The following is a 25,443-nucleotide window of genomic DNA, read 5'->3' on the forward strand; positions in this document are numbered from 1 at the left end:
AGATGACAGGATTCGAACCCAGTTCCTTTTACTCCCAGGCTTGTGCTCTTTCCACTAGGCCTTGCCTCTTCTCTAGCGGATATTCCTAGTGCATTATGATTGGTAAGCATCATATTGGTATTGCGTGGCTCAGTGGAAAGAGCCCGGGCTTGGAAGTCAGAGGTCACGGGTTCTAATCCCCGCTCCACCACTTGTCAGCTGTGTGATCTTGGGCAAGTCACTTCACTTCTCTGGGCCTCACTTACCCATCTGTAAAATGGGGATGAAGACTGTGAGCCCCCCGTGGGACAACCTGATCACCTTGTATCTACCCCAGCGCTTAGAGCAGTGCTTTGCACAGAGTAAGCACTTAACAAATACCATCATCATTATTGTTATTACTCTTAGGAAGCTTAGGAAACAGCATGGCCTAATAGATAGAGCCCGGGCCTAGAATCTGGTTTTAATCCTGGCTCCTCCACTTGTCTGCTGTGTGACCTTGGGCAAGTCACTTCACTTCTCTGGGCCTCAGTTACCTCCTCTGTAAAACGGGTATTAGGACTATGAACCCCATGTGGGACAGGGAACGTGTCCAACCCGATTAGCGAGTATCCACCCTGGAGCTTAGAACGGTGGTTGGCACGTAGTATGCATTTAACAAATACCATTATTTATTATTATTATTTTTATAGCATTTATTAAGCACTTACTATGTCCCAAGCACTGTTCTAAGCGCTGAGGAGGTTACAAGTAGAACAGGTTATCCCACGTGGGGCTCACGGTCTTAATCCCCATTTTACAGATGAGGTAACTGAGGCCCAGAGAGGTGAAGTGACTTGCCCAAAGTCACACAGCTAAGTGGCGGAGCTGGGATTTGAACCCATGACCTCTGACTCCAAAGCCCAGGCTCTTCCCACTGAGCCACACTGCTTATTATTATTCTGTGCCAAGCTGGGATAGGAAAATCAGCTCGGTGACAATTCCGCAACCCCGGGAAGTGGGATGTCCAGGAATAACCCGGAATAGCCCAGAATAGCTCAGTAGCCCACACATAGGGCACAGTTCAGCTATCACAGAGGGTAGAGGCCTCTGGATTAGCGTGGCCATTGGAAAGAGCCCAGGATTGGGAGTCAGAGGTCATGGGTTCTAATCCCGGCTCCACCGCTTGTCAGCTGTGTGACTTTGGGCAAGTCACTTCACTTCTCCGGGCCTCAGTTCCCTCATCTGGAAAATGGGGATGAAGACTGTGAGCCCACGCGGGACAACCTGATCACCTTGTATCCTCCCCAGCGCTTAGAACAGTGCTTTGCCCATAGTCAGCGCTTAACAGATGCCATTATTATGACGACTATCACCTCCTTTCCACAGGATAATTATTTTATCATCAAACCAATGGACCACTGTCTCCTCTGCGTCTGCGTGGTGCCCATGACTGACCAGCTCTGCAGGGATGACGTCCTGATGGGGGACGATGGCGGGTTTGTCAACCGCTTCACTCTAAACAGCGACGACTTCGGACTCAAGCAGTCGAAAACCAAAAAGAAATTGCAGTCGCAGGTCCTGGACGCGAGGAACTTTACGAAGTAAGTGATTTGGAGGGTGGGTTGATCAATCACTAAACACTTGGGTGAGTGTAGTAGAGTTAGGAGACAAAATCCCTGCCGGGAGACAGAAGGACCCTGGTTCTGATCCCGGCTCCGCCACTTAACCTGCCGTGGGACCTTGGGGAAGTCACTTCACTTCTCTGGGCTTCAGTTACCTCTTCTGTAAAATGGGAACTAAGACACTGGGCCCCATGTGGAACAGAGACTGTGCTCAACCTGATTAACTTGTATCTCCCCCAGCGTTTAGAACAGTGCTTGACACATAATAATGTGTCAATTATGGTTGTACATATTTATTACTCTATTTATTTATTTATTTATTTATTTTGCTTGTACATTTCTATCCTATTTATTTTATTTTGTTGGTATGTTTGGTTTTGTTCTCTGTCTCCCCCTTTTAGACTGTGAGCCCACTGTTGGGTAGGGACTGTCTCTATGTGTTGCCAATTTGTACTTCCCAAGCGCTTAGTACAGTGCTCTGCACATAGTAAGCGCTCAATAAATACAATTGATTGATTGATTGATAATAAGTGCTTAACAAATACCATCATTATCATTATTATTACAATCTTCTTCATCATCATCATGAATGGCATTTACTGAGTACCTGTAGAGTGGAAAGGGCATGGGCCCAGGAGTTCCATTCCCAGCTCTGCCAGTTGCTTGCTGTGTGACCTTGGGCAAGTCACTTAACTTCTCTGTGCCTCAGTTACCGCAACTGTAAAATGGGGATTAAATATCCGTTCTCCCTCCTACGCAGTTATTTTTATCATAGAAGCACTGTGCTAAGCACCTCGGAGAGTACAGCCGCCACAGAACTCACGATCCCTGCCCTCATGGAGTTTACACTATGATGGTGGTGGACAGACAGATAAAAACAAGTTAAAGAAGCAGCGTGGCTCAGTGGAAAGAGCCCAGGCTTGGGAGTCAGAGGTCATGGGTTCTAATTCCGGCTCTGCCACTTGTCAGCTGTGTGATTTTGGGCAAGTCACTTCACTTCTCTGGGCCTCAGTTACCTCATCTGTAAAATGAGGATGAAGACTGTGAGCCCCACGTGGGACAACCTGATCACCTTGAATCCCCCCCAGCGCTTAGAGCAGTGCTTTGCACAGGGTAAGCGCTTAACAAATACCATCATTAATTAAACAAGAGTGGGCAAAAAGAAATCAGCTGCTGCCGAGTCAAATCTTTGGTATGGTTTGTGGCAAGGCATCACCTTTAGAAAACTGAAGTTTCGGGCTAATCCAGTAAGCAATATTAAACAGAAACATGTGTAACTCTAGGATGAGTGTTTATGTAGGGCTACTGTTGTTAACATCTTTATTTTTGGCTCTAGTATTAAGAGGAAATTACACACTGACTGGGTTATGAAAATCAAGTACCTCCCAGCCCTGAATTGTTTTGGATCCTGCTCTCTGGACAGTATTCATTCGTTGGTTTTGGACAACTTGCAGAGGCTCGAAGACAACTTGTGAGTATAAAGTCGTAATTAATTCCATTTGGGCCTCAGCCAGTAAGTAATCTAGGACTTGGGCAGGTTCTGACAATGACAGATAATGTTTGGAAGAAACCTGTGATTTTCTACCTTGACATCCATCACAGAGAGAGAAAGAGAGAGAGAGAGAGAGAGAGAGAGAGAGTGTAGATCACATCCCTACTGTTTTTCTTTTCAATTCCCTCAACTGATCCACTTCTCTGCACCTCAGTTACCTGATCTGTAAAATGGGGATTAAGACCATGAGCCCTATGCGGGACAGGGACTGGTCCAACCCGATCGTCTTGTATCTAAGCCAGTGCTTAGTACAGTTCCTGGCACGTAGTAAGTGCTAAGCAAATACCATTTTTTAAAAATTAAGAGAGACAGGCAGCAGACACACGCGAATTAGCTGGTAATCAACGCTAGGAAGATAAATGGAATATGTATAAAGTGGACAAGTAATTAGAGCCCTTGAATCACTGTAGTTGTATCTGGAAGAAAATGCTTCCATTTTCTTTTAGCGGTTGGTTTCTTAAGGTCAACGGGCATCTCTTGTAGTCTCTCAAGCGCTTAGTACAGTGCTTTGCACCGAGTAGATGCTCTATCCACTCTTGATAAGTACTATTGATTCATCGATGTCTGTCTGTGTATCACCTCAAGGTTTACACGACTGGGATTTTCCCCAGTCATTCATTCATTCATTCAATCGTATTTATTGAGCGCTTCCTGTGTGCGGAGCACTGTAGTCATTAGCCAGCCCCAGATTTTAGAGTCTTTTCAGGACGAACGTCTTCAATAATAATAATAATAATAATGGCATTTATTAAGCGCTTACTATGTGCCAAGCACTGTTCTAAGCGCTGAATAAATATGTACAAACATATAACAGATGAGGGAACTGAGGCCCAGAGAAGTTAAGTGACTTGCCCAAAGTCACACAGCTGACAAGTGGTGGAGCTGGGATTTGAACCCATGACCTCTGACTCCAAAGCCCATGCTCTTTCCACTGAGCCAAGCGCTTTCAAGCGAACTTCCTGTGTCCTCTAGACTGTAAGCTCAATATGGGCAGGGAAGGTGTCTGTTTATTGTTGTATTGGACTCTCCCAAGGGCTTAGCACACAGTAAGCACACAATAAATATGACTGACTGACTGACAGGTGGGTCCAAACTGCCTCAGAGTGGGCAAAGAGTGGAGCCACCATCTTGGCCCCCCTCTAAACACGGCCTCTTCCCGTTCCAGTTTCGGGGGCGACGGGGGCCGGAGCCGGGCCCGTTCATTCAGTCGTATTTATTGAGCGCCGACTGTGTGCAGAGCGCTGTGCTTCCGTGCCCTTTCCGTCCCGGGCCTGCACGGGGAGGGATGATGGTGGTTCTGTCTTCCCACCCGCATCATTTTCAGGACTGTGGCTGTTTCCTGGGTGTACGGGCGGATGGAGAGGGGTTTCTACGTGATTTCCCTTAAAGACTCACCCCCTTTCCACATCTCTTTAAAGGCCGGTCAGAGAGTTTTCTATTCCCCGAGGAGCCAACAGTTTCACCTACTGCGGAAAAGCCAACGTCATTGTTACTGGAGGTAACTAACGGCTATTGTTATCCGCTCCTTTACAGGCGGTCTTCGTTTATTAATTCTCTGAGGAGTGAGCCTGCTAGCATTATTAGTTCCTTTATAGGCTGTCAATCGATCGATCAATTAATCATTGGCTTGTATTCCCCCTCTCCATCCCCCTCATCTTACCTCCTTCCCTTCCCCACAGCACCTGTATATATGTATATATGTTTGTACATATTTATTACTCTATTTATTTTACTTGTACGTATCTATTCTATTTATTTTATTTTGTTAGAACGTTTGGTTTTGTTCTCTGTCTCCCCCTTTTACACTGTGAGCCCACTGTTGGGTAGGGACTGTCTCTAGATGATGCCAATTTGTACTTCCCAAGCGCTTAGTACAGTGCTCTGCACATAGTAAGCGCTCAATAAATACGATTGATGATGATGATGATCCACCCCAGCGCTTCGTACAGTGCTTCACATCTCGTAGGCACAATTGTTAGAGAAGCAGCGTGGCTTAGCGGAAAGAGCCCCGGCTTTGGAGTCAGAGGTCGTGGGTTCGAATCCCGACTCCACCACAAGTCTGCTGTGTGACCTTGGTTAAGTCACTTAACTTCTCTGAGCCTCTGTTACCTCATCTGTAAAATGGGGATGAAGACTGTGAGCCCCACATGGTACAACCTCATTACCTTGTTTCCCCTCCCCAGCGCTTAGAACAGTGCTTTGCACATAGTAAGCACTTAACAAATGCCATCATTAATTGTGATTGTTATTATTACGGCTCTGCATACAGTTGGTCAGTTAATCAATCAATCAATCGTATTTATTGAGCGCTTACTGTGTGCAGAGCACTGTACTAAGCGCTTGGGAAGTACAAGTTGGCAACATATAGAGACGGTCCTTACCCAACTGTGGGCTCACAGTTGAGTTTGAGTGCTTACTATGTACAAAGCACTGTACTAAGCGCTTAGGAGAGTACAGCAGCATGGCTCAGTGGAAAGAGCACAGGCATTGGAGTCAGAGGTCATGGGTTCTAGTCCCAGCTCTGCCACATGTCTGCTGCGTGACCTTGGGCAAGTCACTTCACTTGTCTGAGCCTCAGTTCCCTCATCTGTAAAATGGGGATGAAGACTGTGAGCCCCACGTGGGACAACCTGATCACCTTGTATTCCCCCCAGCGCTTAGAACAGTGCTTTGCACATAGTAAGCACTTAATAAATGCCATTGTTATTATTATTATTAACAAATGTCATCATTATTAATGGCATAACAGAGTTGGTAGACATGTTCCCTGCCCATGAGCTTACAGTCTAATAAATGTCATCGTTTACTAGTTCCATTATAAGTTACCAAGTGTTAGTCGATACCAGGGTTATCAATAATGATAGTATTAATTTTATTTTTTATCAACCAGTGGTATTTATTGAGTGCTTACTGTGGGCAAGGAATGTGTCTGCTCTATTGCACTCTCCCAAGTGTTTAGTACAGTGCTCTACACACAGTAAGCTCTCAGTAAACACGATTGACGGTGTGCGGAGCGCTAATAGTAATAATAACAAGAACTGTGATATTAAGCACCTACTATGTGCCAGGCACTGTACTAAGCGCTAGGGTGGATGCAAGCAAATCGAGTCAGACACAGTCTAAATCCCGTTGTGGTCAGGGATCGTCTATGTTGCTGAATTGTACTTTCCAAGCATTCAGTCCGGTGCCCTGCACGCAGTAAGCGCTCAGTAGATCGTCATCATCATCAGTCGTATTTATTGAGCGCTTCCTGTGTGCAGAGCACTGTACTAAGCGCTTGGGAAGTACAAGTTGGCAACCTATAGAGACAGTCCCTACCCAACATCATCATCATCATCATCATCATCAATTGTATTTATTGAGCGCTTACTATGTGCAGAGCACTGTACTAAGTGCTTGGCAACATATAGAGACAGTCCCTACCCAACAGTGGGCTCACAGTCTAAAAGGGGGAGACAGAGAACAAAACCAAACATACTAACAAAATAAAATAAATAGAATAGATATGTACAAGTAAAATAAATAAATAAATAAATAGAGTAACAAATATGTACAAACATATATACATATATACAGGTATATATAGATAGGATTGAATGAATGAGTGAATCCCCATTTTTCAGATGAGGTAACTGAGGCACAGAGAAGCCAAGTGACTTGTCCAAGGTCACACGGCTGACAAATGGCGGAGTCAGGATTAGAACCCGTGTGCTCTAGAAAGTACGGCACCGCACCCGGGAGAGTCCAAAACACCAGAGTCGGTAGCCACGTTCGCTGCCCCCAGGGAGCTTAGGAGACGGAGGACGAACGGTCCCCGTGACTCATTTCTCCGGGTTCCGGTTTCCAGGCGACGACAAAGTGCTTCGACTCTGGCATCCCAACATCAGCACCAAGCCGGTGGGCAAACTCTTGGGCCACATGTTCAGCATCACCGAAATCGTCACCAACGAGAAAGACCAGCACATCATCAGCCTGTCCTCCGCCAAGGTAAAACGGGCAGCGCCGCAGAGCCCTCTATCCCGACTTCGTCTCTTGTCTGCTGCTGGGCGACCTGGGGCGAGTCGCTTAACTTCTCTGGGCCTCCTTTACTTCATCTGGAAAGACCGTGAGCCCCTTTGTGGGAAAGAGACTGTGTTCAATCCGGTTTGTTTCCATCCGGAGTTTAGAACGGTGCTTGGCACTATAGTAAACACTTACCAAATACCACGGTTATTATTCACCGGGCCTTAGTTACCTCATCTGGAAAATGGGGATTAAGACTGGCAACCCCACATGGGACAGGGACTGTGTCCAACCCGATCATCTTGTATCTACCCTTAGTGCTTAGTACAGTGCTTGGCACCAAGTGCTTAACTTTTTTTTAAAACAATCAAGGTCGCCGTTAAGCACTGAAGTGCCAAACACTTCACTAAATGTTGGAGGAGTTACGAGGATCTGAGACTCGACAAGTTCCCTGTTCCACATGTCAAGACATCCCCAGGAATATTTTAAATCCATTTTAATCTTGCTTAAGGAAGAAAATCTGAAAGGGCAATTGTTAATCTTATTTATTTATATTAATGTCTGTCGCCCAACTCAAAGACTGTAAGATCGCTGTGGGTGGGGAACGTCTACCAACTCTGATATATTGTACTCTCCTTAGACGCTTAATGCAGTGCTCTGCAAACAGTAAGCACTCAATAAATACGATCGAGTGACTGACTGATTGATCTGTAAAATGGGGCTGAGATACCTGTGAGACATCTGAGATACCTCCTCCAGGAGGCCTTCCCAGACTGAGCCCCCTCCTTTCTCTCCCCCTCCTCCCCTTCCCTATCCCCCCGCCTTACCTCCTTCCCCTCCCCACAGCACCTGTATATATGTATATATGTTTGTATGTATTTATTATTCTATTTATTTATTTTATTTGTACATATTTATTCTATTTATTTTATTTTGTTAATATGTTTTGTTTTGTTCCGTCTCCCCCTTCTAGACTGTGAGCCCACTGTTGGGTAGGGACCGTCTCTATATGTTGCCAACTTATACTTCCCAAGTGCTTAGTACAGTGCTCTGCACACAGTAAGCGCTCAATAAATACGATTGAATGAATGAATGAAATGTTGTCCCTCCCTCTTGGACTCTGTGGACAGGGACTGTGTCCGATCTGATTATCTCGAATGAGTCCCAGCGCTTAGAGCAGTGCTTATCGCAGAGGAAGCATTTTATAAATCCAACAACAATAATAATAACCAAATTTTAGAAAGGGTAGCCATGGCTGATAAGCGGGGTATTTGTTAAGTGCCTACAGTTGGCCCTTGGTTCTGTACTGAGAGCTTGGGGTAGATAGAAGATAATAATAATAATAATGATAATAATAATAATAATGGTATTTGTTAAGTGCTTGCTATGTGCAAAGCATTGTTTTAAGCGCTGGGGAAGTTACAAGGTGATCAGGTTGTCCCACGGGGGGCTCACAGTTTAAATCCCCATTTTACAGATGAGGGAACTGAGGCACAGAGAAGTAAAGTGACTTGCCCAAAGTCACACAGCCGACAGTTGGCGGAGCCGGGGTTTGAACCCATGACCTCTGACTCCAAAGCCCTGGCTCTTTCCACTGAGCCACGCTGCTTCTCATTCATAATGAAGTAATTCATAATTCATAATGATTATGATTATATAATAATTATGATAACAATTCATCATTCATTCTCATTCATAAGTCTCATGATAAAATCCTTCAATCAGTCAATCAATCAAGCGTATTTACTGAGTGCTTACCTTGTGCAGGGTACTATACTAAGCCCTTGGGAGAGCACAACACGACAATATAATAGACACATTTCCAGCCCACGTTAAGCTTACAGCCTAGAGGGGAATAAATCAAACAAATAAATATATTACAAATAGGTACATAAGTGTTGTGGGGCTGGGTGACGGGATGGTGAATAAAGGGAAGCAGCGTGGCTCAGTGGAAAGAGCCCGGGCTTTGGAGTCAGAGGTCATGGGTTCAAATCCCCGCTCCACCACTTGTCAGCTGTGTGACTTTGGGCAAGTCACTTCACTTCTCTGGGCCTCAGTTCCCTCATCTGTAAAATGGGGATGAAGACTGTGAGCCTCCCTTGTGACAACCTGATCACCTTGTAACCTCCCCAGCGCTTAGAACAGTGCTTTGCACATAGTAAGTGCTTAATAAATGCCATTATAACAATAAAGGGAACCATTCAGACACAGTCTATGTCCCACATGAGGCTCACAATCTTAATCCCCATTTAACTGAGGCACAGAGAAGTGAAGCGACTCGCCCAAGTCACACAGCGGAGGAGCCGGGATCAGATCTCGGTTCCTCCAACTCCCGGGCCCGTGCTCTTTCCACTAGGCCACACTGCTTCCCAATTTCTGACCTCCTCCCGCCTCACGGATCCGTTCCCCCAAATAGCCATCATTCTTGTCTTCTCCCGCAACGGCGTGTTCCTTTCTCATCGTACTCATCTTCTTCGCTCCGACTTTGACGAGGCGATGTTCCGGACTCCAGAAATAGTGTCACCTCCAGCAGAGCCAAGTGCTGAACTATTCATTGTTCTCCAGGTGTTTCGAGTGTGGGATACCCAGACTAGGCCACACTGCTTCCCAATTTCTGATCTCCTCCCGCCTCGCGGATCCATTCCCCCAAATAGCCATCATTCTTGTCTTCTCCCACAACGGCGTGTTCCTTTCTCATCGTACTCATCTTCTTCGCTCCAACTTTGACGAGGCGATGTTCCGGACTCCAGAAATAGTGTCACCTCCAGCAGAGCCAAGTGCTGAACTATTCATTGTTCTCCAGGTGTTTCGAGTGTGGGATATCCAGACTAGGTCACGCTGCTTCCCAATTTCTGATCTCCTCCCGCCTCACGGATCCATTCCCCCAAATAGCCATCATTCTTGTCTTCTCCCGCAATGGCGTGTTCCTTTCTCATCGTACTCATCTTCTTCACTCCGACTTTGACGAGGCGATGTTCTGGACTCCAAAAATAGTGTCACCTCCAGCAGAGTCAAGTGCTGAACTGTTCATTGTTCTCCAGGTGTTTCGAGTGTGGGATATCCAGACACTTACGCTGCTACAGGTTTTCCATGACAGCCAGGGCGGACCGGGAGACATGCAGATCTACGCGATGATATTTGACGTGAATCACGGCATGCTTGTTACAGGTAAGGCCTAACAACAGCTGTGTTGCCACCCGCCCTTCCACTAGGACTGTAAGCTCCTTGAAGGCAAGGATTGGGTCTTTAATCAATCAGTTGCATTTATTGAGCGCTCACTATGTGCAGAGCACTGTACTAAGCGCCGGAAAAGTACGATACGACAATAAACAGACCCGTGCCCTGCCCACAGCGAGCTCCCACGTGGGGCTCGCATTCTTCATCCACATTTTACGGATGAGGTAACTGAGGTCCGGAGACGTGAGGTGACTTGCCCAAGGTCACACAGCAGACAAGTGGTGGAGCCGGGATTAGAACCCAGGTCCTTCTGACTCCAGGCTCTAACTGCTGGGCCATGCTGCCTCTCCAGCACTTAGGATAATAATAATAATGTTGGCATTTGTTAAGCGCTTACTATGTGCAAAGCACTGTTCTAAGCGCTGGCGGGGAATCTTAATACCCATTTAACTGAGGCACAGAGAAGTGAAGTGACTCGCCCAAGTCACACAGCGGAGGAGCCGAGATCAGAACTCGGTTCCTCCAACTCCCGGGCCCGTGCTCTTTCCACTAGGCCACACTGCTTCCCAATTTCTGACCTCCTCCGCCTCACGGATCCATTCCCCCAAATAGCCATCATTCTTGTCTTCTCCCGCAATGGCGTGTTCCTTTCTCATCGTACTCATCTTCTTCGCTCCGACTTTGACGAGTTGGACGAGCAGCGTGGCTCAGTGGAAAGAGCCCGGGCTTTGGAGTCAGAGGTCATGGGTTCAAATCCCGGCTCTGCCAATTGTCAGCTGTGGGACTTTGGGCAAGTCACTTCACTTCTCTGTGCCTCAGTTACCTCATCTGTAAAATGGGGATGAAGACTGTGAGCCCTCCGTGGGACAATGTGATCACCTTGTAACCTTCCCAGCACTTAGAACAGTGCCTTGCATATAGTAAGCGCTTAATAAATGCCATCATTATTATTATTATTATTCTTATTACAGTCTAGAATTATTCACGTCAGTGTGCAATTATGCAAGGAAATACAGTATAACTACTACTACTACTATTCTTCTACTACTCTCACTATTACTACTATCACTATTATTTCTAAAAGAAGCAGCGTAGCTTAGTGGAAAGAGCCCGGGCTTGGGAATCAGAGGTCATGGGTTCTAATCCTCCCTCTGCCACTTGTCAACCGTGTGACTTTGGGCAAGTTGCTTCACTTCTCCGTGCCTCAGTTCCCCCATCTGTAAAATGGAGATGAAGACTGTGAGCCCCACGTGGGAAAACCTGATTACCTTGTATCTATCCCAGCGCTTAGAACAGTGTCTGGCACGTAGTAAGAGCTTAACGAATGCCATAATTATTATTATAGTGCCTGGCATAAATACCATCATTATTATTATTATTATTATTATTATTATTACTACCTCCACGTCTGAAGTGATAACCAGAGCTGTCTTTAGTGGACAGCAGATTAACCCTCTACCTCCCCTACATCTTTCTCCTGCTCTGACCCATTTAGATTTAACTAATGCCTTTCCACTCATTCTTTTCTGATAGTTTGCTATCTAGCCCAGCTGAAACTCCACGGCTACTAACCTTAAACTCAAACCTTGGTGGTGTTTTTTGGTTGTTTTTTTCTTCCTTCTTAATAGGATCGTGTGTCATTGATATGTATCCTTTAACTCGTATGATCCAGGACACCAAACAAGTGCCACATACTCATGACAGAGACATCAATGTCATGATTTATAACCAGGCTTTTCACCAAGTGCTCACTATCTGCTCCGACTCGATCATCAAGGTAAGTAGAAATGACCCCCTTGTGAATGAAATGGTCAGCGTGTCCCCACACACGTTATCGAGGAATTAAGCGAGAATGAGGCTGATTTTCGATGTGATCTTGGGGGTTTGGAATTATTTTTGACCTTTTAATTCCTGTGGGAAAAGCTAGTCTATAATCCATCCATCGCAGCGTGGCTCAGTGGGAAGAACGCAGGCTTTGGAGTTAGAGGTCATGGGTTCAAATCCCGTTCTGCCAATTGCCAGCTGTGTGACCTTGGGCAAGTCACCTAACTTCTCTGGGCCTCAGTTACCTCATCTGTAGAATGAGGATTAAAGCTGTGAGCCCTACGTGGAACAAACTAATTACCTTGCATCTACCCCAGTGCTTAGAACAGTGCTTTGCACATAGTAAGCGCTTAATAAATGCTATCATTATTATTATTGGTATTTATTGAGATCTCACTGTGGACAGAGCATTAGATTAAGCGGTTGTACCAGAAAACTATTGAGCTATTTAAAAAAAAAAAAAAAACCCTGGGCCAGTGTAATTATTTTATCTTTCACCCTAGAAGGCTCAGGAGTGTAAATCAAAAACAGAGAACTGATCTTAGAATTCCTTTCTTCCCCCTAGTCATAATAATAATGAGAACAATAATAATAACTATCTTTTTAAACTATTTTCCGTGTGCCAAAGCACTGTGCTCAAACGATCAAATTGGACACGGTCCCTGTATCACACAATAAACCCCATTTTACAGATGAGGTAACTGAGGCACAGAGAAGGGAAGCGACTAGCCCAAGGTCACACAGCAGACAAGCAAAGGAGCCGGGATCGGAACTCAGGTCTGATCTTTATCTGGGTTCGAATCCCACCTTGGCCACTTGTCTGCTGTGTGACCTAGGGCAAGACTTTTCACTTCTCTGTGTCTCAGTTACTTCATCTGTAAAATGGGGTTTATTGAGAGCTTGGTTTGGGACATGAGCCCCATGTGGGACACGGAGTGCGTCCAACTTGATTAAATTGTATCAACCCCAGCAATTAGTACAGTGCCTGCTCATAGTAAGCGCCCAACAAATTCTGTAAAAAAAAATCTGAGGAGATGAGGTACCTTATCTCTCAGCTTCCAAACCATCTACAGGGGTTTGTTATATTTTTGAGATGATTTAATCCGATCTGTAACTAAGATCTTGAAAGATAATGGGGAGTAAAACCAGGAGATGAACCCGTCAGAGTGAAACAATCAATGCATAATATGCTGTAAGTCAGATTATTTTAGCAAGTTCTTATGTGGCAATGAAAAGAAGGAGGCTTTATTGAAAACAATGTAGCAGACAAGGACAGAAATATACCAAGAAGATTAGGATATAGGAACAGATTTCTGGGCTGGGTGTGGACAGGCATTGTCTCTCTGTATTGCCGCATTGTACTTTCCAAGAGCTTAGTAAGAATAATAATAATAGTAATAATGGCATTTATTAAGCGCTTACTATTTGCAAAGCACTGTTCTAAGCGTTGGGGAGGTTACAAGGTGATCAGGTTGTCCCTCGGGGGGCTCACAGTCTTAATCCCCCCTTTACAGATGAGGTAACTGAGGCACAGAGAAGTTAAGTGGCTTGCCCAAAGTCACACAGCTGACAATTGGCGGAGCCAGGGTTTGAATCCATGACCTCTGACTCCAAAGCCCGGGCTCTTTCCACCGAGGCACGCACAGTGCTCTGCGCACAGTAAGCGCTCAATAAATGCGACTGAGTGAATGAATTAACCTAGAACAGGTGGAACCGAACTAACCAGCCAGTCGTGAAGCTCTGCCCTACTCGGTCGGTCAGGCGGAAATCATCGGACAACGCGCCTTTAGTTTTGACTTGACCTCCTTTATCAACGAGGCACTCTCGGAAGAGTCCAGTCGTCTCCGTGATCGCCTGAACGCGTCTCTCCAGATGGTGTCAAAAAGAAGCACCATTTTGCAACCTTAATACGAGGCTAAATGATAGACGGAAAAACCTTTCCCCCATCCAGCTTGAGGCGAGGAATGATTATTATCATTCTGTTGGTCAAGCGCTTCCTACGTGCCGTGCTCTCTTCTAAGCACTGAGGCCGATATGAGATCATCATGTTGGACACAGTCCCCGTCCCCACAGTCTGACCACGTTTTGACTGACGGAGAAATTTGTCTTTATTATCTCCCATTAGGTGTGGGAACTCGAGACGGGCCACCAAATATATCAGATTTTAGACGCTCACGGGGCCAATATTGAGGTGACCTCGGCTGCCATTGACAAAAGCGGATTCCATCTGGCTACCGGGGCCTGCAACGGTGAGACCGTGGAGGGGGCGATCCATCAATCAATCAGTTAATCAATCACTCTACCATCATCATCATCAATCGTATTTATTGAGCGCTTACTGTGTGCAGAGCACTGTACTAAGCGCTTGGGAAGTACCAAACGCTTCCAGGTGCAGTAGGGAAGCAGCGTGGCCTAGTGGAAAGAGCCCAGGCCCGGGAGTCAGAGGACCTGGGTTCTAATCCTGCTTTTTCCCCATGTCTGCTGCGAGACCTTGGGCGAGTCACTTCACTTCTCTGTACCTGAGTTACCTCATCTGCCAAATGGGGAGTAAGGCTGTGAGCCCTATGTGGGACAGGGACCGTGTCCAATCTGATTAACTTGTATCTACCCCAGCGCTTAGTACAGTGCCCGTCCAATAGTAAGCACTAAACAGACACCGTAAAATACAAAAAAAACAGGAAAACACTTCCCCTCACCTTTTAGTGTTTGGACCGACTTAAATAGAGCGATTAAAGCTCTCTGCTCGCGTATCCTGTAATCATTTTCCCTGGTGGACTTCTCTCTCCCCTTGTTCAGGAACCTTGAAGATCTGGGATTTTGGAAGTGGGCAGGAAATTAAGGTGTTGCCCCAAGGAAAGGACTGGAAAGAGGATGAACACTGGCTTCGCCATCTGATCTTCCTAAGGGCTCGAGAAAAACATCAGTACCAAGTCCTCGCCTTGGAGCATAGTGGGAAGATCAAAGTCATCCAGGTGGCCAATGTCCTCTTGCGTGAAGTCTCTAGGGCGAGTGCTTAGTTCAGTGCTCTGCGCACAGTTAGGGGATTAATAAGTACAACTGATTAATATGAGTCTCTCCTTCCTGGAGAGATGAGATGAACCCCCTGGGAAAGGGTGGGTGGAAAGGGGTCTTAACCCCAGAGACCAGTTAAGGAACTGTGTCTAATTAATCCTCCTCCTGTATATTTCTCCCAGTGCTTATTACAGGGCTCTGCACACAGTAGGCTCTAAACAAACACTACTACACAACATACTATTGCTACTACTCGTGAGACTGTAAGCTCACTGTGGGTGGGGAATCATCATCATCATCATCAATCGTATTTATTGAGCGTTTACTATGTGCAGAGCACTGTACTAAGCGCTTGGGAAGTACAAATTGGCAACATCTAGAGACAGTCCCTACCCAACAGTGGGCTCACAGTCTAAAAGGGGGAGACAGAGAACAAAACCAAACATACTAACAAAATAAAATAAATAGAATAGATATGTACAAGTAAAATGTGTCTACTGTTATGTCATACTCTCCCAAGCGCCTAGGATAGTGCTCTGCACACAGTAAGTGCTCAATAAATGCAATTGAAGGAATGAATGAATGAATACTATTACTACTACTGGCCAGGAAGCTGAAATAATCTTCCTAAAGATGTTACCAAAATAACTATGGGCTTAGGGGGATCATAATAATAATATTATTGTGGCATTTGTTAAGCACTTACTCTGTGCCAAGCACTGTTCTAAGCACTGGGGTACAAGGTAATCAGGTTGGATACGGTCCCCATCCCACATGGAGCTCACAGTCTTAATCCCCATTTTACAGATGAGATAACTGAGGCCCAGAGAAGCCAAGTGACTGGCCCAAGGTCACACAGCAGACAAGTGGCACAGCCGGGATTAGAACCCACACTCTCTGAATCCCAAGCCCCTGCTCTTGCCACGAGGCCATGCTATAATAACGATGGCATTTGTTAAGCGCTTACTATCTGCAAAGCACTGTTCTAAGCGCTGGGAAGGTTACAAGGTGATCAGGTTGTCCCACAGGGGGCTCACAGGGTTCATCCCCATTTTACAGATGAGGGAACTGAGGCCCAGAGAAGTGAAGTGACTTGCCCAAAGTCACACAGCTGACAAGTGGTGGAGCCAGGGTTTGAACCCATGACCTCTGACTCCAAAGCCCGGGCTCTTTCCACTGAGCCACGCTGCTTCTCACCCAATCAATCAGTGGTACTTAGTGAGCACCTATTGAGTGCAAAACACTGTGCTAAGCTCTTGGGGAGAGTACAGCAGCACCCAGACTTACGTTCCCTGCTCTCAGGGAGCTTTGGATCTAATGCGGAAAGAGAAGCTGTGGCTGTTATTTTGTTAGGTTGTGCTCTCCCAAGAACTTAGGACAGTACTTTGGGAAGCAGCGTGGCTCAGTGGAAAGAGCGCGGGCTTGGGAGTCATAGGTCGTGGGTTCGAATCCCCGCTCCACCACTTGTCAGCTCTGTGACCTTGGGCAAGCCACTTCACTTCTCTGGGCCTCAGTTACCTCATCTGTAAAATGGGGGTGAAGACTGTGAGCCCCACGTGGGACACCTTGATCACCTTGTATCCCTCCGAGGGCTTAGAACAGTGCTTCGCACATAGTAAGCGCTTAACAAATATTCCAGCGCTTAGAACAGTGCTTTGCACATAGTAAGTGCTTAGTAAATGCCATTATTATTATTATTATTGGGAAGCAGCGTGGCTCAGTGGAAAGAGCACGGGCTTTGGAGTCCGAGGTCATGGGTTCGAATCCCGACTCCGCCACATGTCTGCTGTGTGATCTTGGGCAAGTCACTTCACTTCAGTTCAGTTACCTCATCTGTAAAATGGGCATTAAGACTGAGCCCCATGTGGGTCAACCTGATTACCCTGTATCCTCCCCAGTGCTTAGAACAGTGCTTGGCACATAGTAAGCGCTTAACAAATGCCAATTATTATTATTATTATTACTTTGTACACAGTAAGTGCTCAATAAATATGAAGGAATGAATCAATGAGTCAGGGGACCAACGGGAAGAAAGAACAAGGCTATAGCAGGAAATATCCATCGACGGAATTTCTCGAGCGCTTGCTGTGTGCAGACCGCTGGCGAGCAGCACGGCGTAGTGGATAGAGTGAGCGCCTGGGAGTCAGGACGTCATGGGTTCAAATCCCGGCTCCGCCGCTTTGCCTGCTGTGTGAACCTTGGGCAAGTCACTTTACTTCTCTCTGCTTCAGTTACCTCAGCTGTAAAATGGAGATTGAGAGAAGGAGCCCTACGTGGGACAGGAACTGTGCCCAACCTGATTTCCTTGGATAATAATAATGATGGCATTTATTAAGCGCTTACTATGTGCAAAGCACTGTTCTAAGCACTGGGGAGGTTACAAGGTGATCAGGTTGTCCCACGGGGCGCTCACAGTCTTAATTCCCATTTTCCAGATGAGGGAACTGAGGCCCAGAGAAGTGAAGTGACTTGACCAAAGTCACACAGCTGACAATTGGCAGGGCTGGGATTTGGACCCATGATCTCTGACTCCAGAGCCTGTGTTCTTTTCCACTGAACCACCCTGCTTAGATCTACCCCAGCGCTCAGTATAGTGCCTGGCACATAGTAAGTGCTTAACAATACCATAATTATTATTATTTTATGGGGCTAGCCCTCTCCTTTGACCCAATCTCTATGGCCCAGGACTGAAGGTTTGGTCCTGGGCCTCAAAGTCCTCTCCCAACAATGCACAACTTTTCCTACAATGCAAACTGGCAGCCTCTGTTTAACTCTCTGCACCTCGCGATTAAAGGGGAAGGAAGAGGACGCCTGCCTCATCGTGTCTTGGGAGCTGCCAGACGCCATCCCGGTTATGATCCAAGGGAATCCCGTCATTCCCCTGATGATGACGGCCAATCCCAAAGGAGGGATGGGGCCTTTCCCAGACGTCGAACTGATGCCGGAAAACGAATACGTTGACCTCATCCAACCGGAGGTGAGGAACCCTCTGGGTTTAGGAAGTTAGGAGGCAGGACTTCGGAAAACACCGAAGGCCAGGGGTTGCCTTTGGGAGAAGCAGTGTGGTCTAGAGGAAAGAGGACGGGGCTGAGAGTCAGAGGTCCTGGGTTCTAATCCCGTCTCAGCTGTGTCCCTGCTGTGTGATCTTGGGCGAGTCACTACATGAATAACAATGATGATAATAATACTCATGAAACACTTTTAGGGAAGCAGCATAGCCCAGTGGAAAGAGCACGGGATTTGGAGTCAGAGGTCATGGGTTCAAATCCCGGCTCTGCCAATTGTCAGCTGTGTGACTTTGGGCAGGTCACTTAACTTCTCTGGGCCTCAGTTACCTCATCTGTCAAATGGGGATTAAGACTGTGAGCCCCCGGTGGGACAACCTGATCACCTTGTAACCTCCCCAGCGCTTAGAACAGTGCTTTGCACATAGTAAGCGCTTAATAAATGCCATCATAATCATTATCATTATTTTTACCTGCCAAGCACTGTACTAAGTAATGATAATAACTGTGGTAGTTACTGAGTGCTTACTGTGTGCAGAGCACTGTACTAAGCGTTTGGAAGAGTACAGTGTAACAGCGTGGGTAGGCATGTTCCCTACTCACAGGAAACCTAGAGATTCAAATTTACAGTCTAGTTTACAGTCTATTCATGGTCTTAAATATTAGTTGTAGTCACAAATGCTGTTCCCAAGAATTCAAATCCACACTCCAGCCAAACTCTGAGGAAGTCGAGTCTATAGAATCCAACCCTGGGTGAATAATAATCTTAATAAGAATACGAATAATAATTGTGGTATTTTCATTCATTCATTCATTAAATCATATTTACTGAGCGTTTACTGTGTGCCGAGCACTGTACTAAGCGCTTGGAAAGTGTATTTGTTAAGCACTTACTATGCGCCAGGCACTGTAGTAAGCACTGAGATAGATACAAGATAATCAAGTTGGACACAGTTCCGGTCCCACATGGGGCTCATTGTCTCAATCCCCGTTTTCTAGATGAGGTAACTGAGGCCCAGAGAAGGGAAGTGACTTGCCCAAGGTCACATAGCTGACAGGTGGCGGAGCCAGGATTAGAACCCACATCCTCTGACTCCCAAGCCCGAGTTCTACCCGCTCGGCGACACCGCTTCTATAACAGTAACAACGCTGATGATGACATCGATGACGCCTCACTGAATATTTTTCCTAAAGTGTTTTCTGATACGTCATCTCATCCTTTGAGCTTCCCTGGGACTAGAGAGGTGCCGGTATCATTATTCCCATTGTACAGATGGGAAAACCAATTGAGCGACTTTACAGATGAGGTAGCTGAGGCCCACGGAAGAGAATTGATTTGTCCAAGGTCAGCTCGCTGTGGGCAGGGAATGCGTCTGTTTATTGTTATAGCGTACTCTCCCAAGTGCTTTGTAGAGGGTCTGCACACAGTAAGCAAGCAATAAATAAGATTCAAAGAACCAATGAAAGTCAGCGGACAAGCGAAGGAGACGGGATTAGAACTCAGCCCCTTCTAATTCCCAGGCCCATGCTCTACCCACTAGGCCACACTGATTTGCCCCCAGTTACCTCTTTGGTCAATTCCGAGGTCTGAACTCAAACTCAGGTCTGCATTCATTCATTCATTCAATCGTATTTATTGAGCACTTACTGTGTGCAGAGCACTGTACTAATCAATCAATCAATCGTATTTATTGAGTGCTTACTGTGTGCAGAGCACTGGACTAAGCGCTTGGGAAGTACAAGTTGGCAACATATAGAGACGGTCCCTACCCAACAACGGGCTCACAGTCTAGAAGGGGGAGACAGCCAACAAAACAGAACATGTGGACGGGTGTCAAGTCATCAGAGCCAATAGAATTAAGGCTAGATGCACATCATTAAGAAAATAAATAGAATTGTAAATATGTACCAGTAAAATAAATAGAGTAATAAATCTGTACAAATATCTATACAGTGAAGTGGGGAGGGGAAGGTGGTAGGATGGGGGGATGGGGAGGAGGAGAGGAAAAAGGGGGCTCAGTGTGGGAAGGCCTCTTGGAGGAGGTGAGCTTTCAGTAGGGCTTTGAAGGGAGGAAGAGAGCTAGTTTGGCGGATGTGTGGAGGGAGGGCATTGCAGGCCTGGGGGAGGACGTGGGCCGGGGTTTGACGGTGGAACAGGGGAGAACGAGGCCCAGTGAGGAGGTTAGAGGAGGCAGAGGAGCGGAGGGTGCGGGCTGGGCTGGAGAAGGACAGAAGGGAGGTGAGGTAGGAGGGGGCGAGGGGATGGACAGCCTTGAAGCTGAGAGTGAGGAGTTTTTGCTTGATGCGTCGGTTGACTGGCAGCCACTGGAGACACCAGGGGTCTTATTTCCGCTGAAATATACGGCGTGAACCTCAACTGGGATCTGACGCCTCCATCCTTCCCGTAGGATTCCGCAGTCCAGATGGAAGTGAACTGCTTTGACGTGCTGCAGATGGAAGGATACAACCTGATAGCGGCGGCGACAGTGAACGGAATAATAATCCTGTGGGATTTCGTCATGGCTACGGTTAAAGAGCTGTACGTTACCCCCTCTGGCGAGGACGTTTTTACGTTTTGACTCGCGGTTCGCCACAATCTCCCGCCTCTCCCCAAAACGTTTGAGACCGATTCTTTCTCCGCACAAATAGAGAAAACCACTTCAGGCGATGGAGCTGAGCTGAAATGCCCTGTCTGATCCTGTTCACCATCTATCAATTCTAGATACAGACCTGAGGATGCCCTGGTGAATAATCCCGATTTAGACCCTAAACGCTACAGAGTCAACGCGCTGATGTTACTTTTCCGCAGCACGGACTTCATAAGGTGCCTTATTTCTGCGGTCGTTTATTCTTGTTTAATCCAGCCCCCTCTGCGCCTATGTAGAGCGGTCTCATTGAAGCGGGGGTAGAAGACAGTGTGGTTCAGTGGAAAGAACATCGTAATAATAATAATAATAATGGTATTTGCTGAGCACTTATGCTGGGTCACATCCCAGGAGGTTCGCAGTCCAAGTGGGAGGGAGCGCAGGTATTGAATCCCCGTTTGGCAGATGAGGGAACTGAGGCACAGAGAAGTTAAGCGGCTTGCCCAAGGTCACACAGCAGACAAGTGGCGGAGCTGGGATTAGAACGTAGGGCCTCAGACTCCCGAGCCCATGTTCTTTCCGCTACCCCAGGCCGCTCTCCCAAAATATTTACTATTCTATTTATTTTATTAATGATGTGTCTATAGCTATAATTCTATTTATTCTGATGGCATTGACACCTGTCTACTTGTTTTGTTGTGTCTCCCCCTTCTAGACTGTGAGCCCCTTGTTGGGTAGGGACCGTCTCTATATGTTGCCAACTTGGACTTCCCAAGCGCTTAGCACAGTGCTCTGCACACAGTAAGCACTCAATAAATACGATTGAATGAATGAACGAAAAGTATGGGTTTGGGAAATAAATGTGAAGGTTTCTGGACGGTGAGTAGGATAACGGATGGTTAGGTGAGGTAATATTATTATGATTATAATTATTGTATCTTTTAGACTGTGAGCCCACTGTTGGGTAGGGACTGTCTCTATATGTTGTTAACTTGTACTTCCCAAGTGCTTAGTACAGTGCTCTGCACACAGTAAGCACTCAATAAATACGATTGATGATGATGATTTGTTAAGTGCTTATTAGGTGCCAGGCACTGTACTAAGTGCTGGAGTAGATACAAGCTAATCAGGTCGGACACAGGCCCTGTCCCACTTGGAGCTCACAGTCTTAAAGTTGAGGTAACCGAAGCACGGAGAAGTGAAAGCGACCTGCCCGAGGTCTCCCAGCGGACAAGTGGCAGAGGCGGGATTAGAACCCAGGTCCTCGTGACTCCCGGCCTTCTCTGCACAGCAGCAGAGAAGATGCTGCTTCTCTGAGGCAGTCCCTGGAAAAGACTGGGATTTCTGTCTGTGAGCCTCCCAGGTGACGTTCTGTGTTCCACGCCTTTTCTTCACGCCTGTAGAAAACCTAGCTCAACGTCTCTGACCTCCATGTCGCAGAGCGAGTCCACCCGAGTGGCAGGAAGTAGCATCGGGAGCCTGGAAAAGGTGAGTCACGCCTTCCTGGTGCGGCCGAGATTTTGGGGGGGAGTGACAGGATGAATGTCTGGGCTACCGCCTTTTCAATTCCTGCCATTTTGGGCCCGTTCAACTTCGTGCCGTTTTGGGGTTTGGGTGGCCCGGACCAAATCATCAACATGATGTAATAATAATAATAATAATGATGACATTTGTTAAGTGCTTACTATGTGTCAAGCATTCATTCATTCATTCATTCAATCGTATTTATTGAGCGCTTACTATGTGCAGAACACTCTACTAAGCGCTTGGGAAGTACAAGCTGGCAACATATAGAGACGATCCCTACCTAACAGTGGGCTCACAGAAGGGGGAGACAGAGAACAAAACAAAACATATTAACAAAATAAAATAAATAGAATAAATATGTATAAATAAATAGAGTAATAAATATGTACAAACATATGTACATATATACAGGTGCTGTGGAGGATACAAGGCGATCACGTTGTCCCACGTGGGGCTCACAGTCTTAATCCCCATTTTACAGCTGAGGTAACTGAGGCTCGGAGAAGTTAAGTGACCTGCCCAAGGTCACACAGCAGGCACGTGGGGGAGCCGGGATTAGAACCCATGACCCTCAAGCCCGGGCTCTTTCCACTGAGCCACGCCGCTTCTCTAAACAAGAACGGAGAGGCTCTTTTTGGAGAAGAGCAGGAGATGAGGAACCAATCAATCTGCGCATCAGGCAGAAACTCCTCACCCTGGGCTTCCAGGCTGTCCATCCATCCCCTCGCCCCCTCCTACCTCACCTCCCTTCTCTCCTTCTCCAGCCCAGCCCACACCCTCCGCTCCTCCGCCGCTAATCTCCTCACCGTACCTCATTCTCGCCTGTCCCGCCATCGACCCCCAGCCCACGTCATCCCCCGGGCCTGGAATGCCCTCCCTCTGCCCATCTGCCAAGCTAGCTCTCTTCCTCCCTTCAAGGCCCTGCTGAGAGCTCACCTCCTCCAGGAGGCCTTCCCAGACTGAGCCCCTTCCTTCCTTTCCCCCTCATCCCCCTCTCCATTCCCCCATCTTACCTCCTTCCCTTCCCCACAGCACCCGTATATATGTATATATGTTTGTACGTATTTATTACTCTATTTATTTATTTTACTTGTACATATCTATTCTATTGATTTTATTTTGTTAGTATGTTTGGTTTTGTTCTCTGTCTCCCCCTTTTAGACTGTGAGCCCACTGTTGGGTAGGGACCGTTTCTATATGTTGCCAATTTGTACTTCCCAAGCGCTTAGTCCAGTGCTCTGCACATAGTAAGCGCTCAATAAATACGATTGATGATGATGAGGAGGAGGAGGAGGAAGCCAAAAGCCAAAGCGAGGCCGGGAACTCCGAACCACAAATACGACAGCGTGGAAGCCTGTGCTAAGTGTGAGTGGTCGGGACTGTGGATGCTCTGCGTTGCCCGTAAAAGAATTCCATCCACAGTGGTCCCTTCAAGTATGAAGGAAAACCACAACTCCAAATACCACAGCCTGGCCTAGTGAACGGAGCGCAGGCTCTGCCACTTCTCTGCTGTGTGGCCTGGGGCAAGTCGCTTCACTTCTCTGGGCCTCAGTTAAGACATCCATAAAATGGGGATTAAGACTGGGAGCCCCGTGTGAGACTGTGACTGTACCCAATCTGATTAGCTTGGATCTCCCCCTGCGCTTAGTACAGTGCCTGCCACATAGTAAGCGCTCTGCAAATATAATCAACAACAACAATGCCGACCTCACTGTCATCCCAAGGACACAGCATCAGGGAGTAGCGTGGCCTAGAGGAAAGAACACCGACCTGCCAGCCAGAGGACCTGGGTTCTAAACCCTCCTCCGCCACTTGTCTGCTGTGTGACCTTGGGCAAGTCGCTTCCTTTCTTTGTGCCTAACTTTCCTCATCTGTAAAATGGGGATTAACTCCTATTCCCTCCAACTTTGACTGGAGCCCCACGTGGGCCACGCACTCCGTCCAAACTGATCATCTTGCGTCTACCTTCATTCAATCGTATTTATTGAGCACTTACGGCGTGCAGAGAACCGTACTAACAGTGCTTAGTACAGGGTGAGGCACAGAATAAGCCATTAATAAATACCATTATAATAATCTGACAGGTGGTTAGTTTATCTAGGCATTTCTAATGGCATCAGGGTCTGGTTTAGACATTTCCACAGAAACTTATGCCTGATTCCAGTTCTCTTATGACCTGTTCACAAATGTTATGTTCTTTTTCGCTCCGTTTTCAGGAAAGCAAGAAGAGCATACCAGAAAGTGAGATTTCAGGTAGGTGGGAAGTAGCCCCTCTTCTTTATTCCAGGGGTCAAGGGGAGGGTGAGACAGATTTTGCGTTTTGTGGACGCGGGGACCGAGGACCAGAGAAACGAGGCGATCGCTCAAGGTTACCCAGAAGGTAAGTGACAGAGCCGGGATTAGAACTCAGGTCTTCTAAATCCCGGGTCGGTGTTCTTTGCACTAGGCCATCCTGCTTCCCCGCTAGAAGAGCAAGATCGCTCAGACTCCAGAGATGAGTCGTATTTGGTGGGGAAGAAAACAATGCCCGACAGGTTGAACCAGAGTCAAGATTCTCCCGACGTGCCTCCCCCAATACTGGCCACTGCCCACGAGGACGGACATCTCCGCCTGTGGAACATCAAGGTGAATGAAGGCCTACATAAGTAGCGATCCGTCCATCCAGCCATCCCTCCTATTTATTGAGCGCTTACTTACTCCAGAGAGCTGTGCTAAGCGCTTGGGAGAGTATAATTCAACAGTTGGTAAACACGTTCCCTGCCCACAAGACGTTTAGTAGGAACGGTATTGTTTGAGTCCCTACTGAGGGCGGTACCCTGTAGAAGCAGCGTGGCTCAGTGGAAAGAGCCTGGGCTTTGGGGTCAGAGGTCATGGGTTCAAATCCCAGCCCCATCACTGTCAGCTGTGTGACTTTGGGCAAGTCACTTGACTCCTCTGGGCCTCAATTACCTCATCTGTAAAATGGGGATTAAGACCGTGAGCCCCGTCTTGGGACAACTTGATCACCTTGTAACCTCCCCAGCGCTTAGAACAGTGCTTTGCACATAGAAAGCCCTTAAGAAATGCCATCATTATTATTATTATTATTACTAAACGCTTGAAGAGTACGACGGAATCACTCCTCATCCCCATTTTACAGATGAGGGCACTGAGGCCCAGAGAAGTGAAGTGACTTG

General features: G+C 46.9%; 1 protein-coding gene across 2 annotated transcripts in view; it reads left to right on the top strand.

Annotated features, from left to right (window-relative positions):
* WDR64 (WD repeat domain 64) overlaps nucleotides 1–25,443 on the top strand; it is an 82,274-nt gene that overhangs the window by 10,715 nt on the left and 46,116 nt on the right. For both annotated transcript variants that reach the window (XM_038761236.1, XM_038761235.1), the window contains exons 7-20: nucleotides 1,348–1,562; nucleotides 2,920–3,054; nucleotides 4,554–4,633; nucleotides 6,983–7,122; nucleotides 10,179–10,305; nucleotides 11,943–12,091; nucleotides 14,264–14,387; nucleotides 14,935–15,110; nucleotides 17,945–18,127; nucleotides 20,564–20,694; nucleotides 20,878–20,979; nucleotides 22,144–22,228; nucleotides 24,484–24,520; nucleotides 24,714–24,892. In XM_038761236.1, the coding sequence (XP_038617164.1) occupies nucleotides 1,348–1,562; nucleotides 2,920–3,054; nucleotides 4,554–4,633; nucleotides 6,983–7,122; nucleotides 10,179–10,305; nucleotides 11,943–12,091; nucleotides 14,264–14,387; nucleotides 14,935–15,110; nucleotides 17,945–18,127; nucleotides 20,564–20,694; nucleotides 20,878–20,979; nucleotides 22,144–22,228; nucleotides 24,484–24,520; nucleotides 24,714–24,892 (1,863 nt within the window). The remainder of the gene's footprint in view (nucleotides 1–1,347; nucleotides 1,563–2,919; nucleotides 3,055–4,553; nucleotides 4,634–6,982; nucleotides 7,123–10,178; nucleotides 10,306–11,942; nucleotides 12,092–14,263; nucleotides 14,388–14,934; nucleotides 15,111–17,944; nucleotides 18,128–20,563; nucleotides 20,695–20,877; nucleotides 20,980–22,143; nucleotides 22,229–24,483; nucleotides 24,521–24,713; nucleotides 24,893–25,443) is intronic.

Source organism: Tachyglossus aculeatus, chromosome 19, assembly GCF_015852505.1.
Source record: "Tachyglossus aculeatus isolate mTacAcu1 chromosome 19, mTacAcu1.pri, whole genome shotgun sequence".
Lineage (NCBI taxonomy): Eukaryota > Metazoa > Chordata > Mammalia > Monotremata > Tachyglossidae > Tachyglossus > Tachyglossus aculeatus.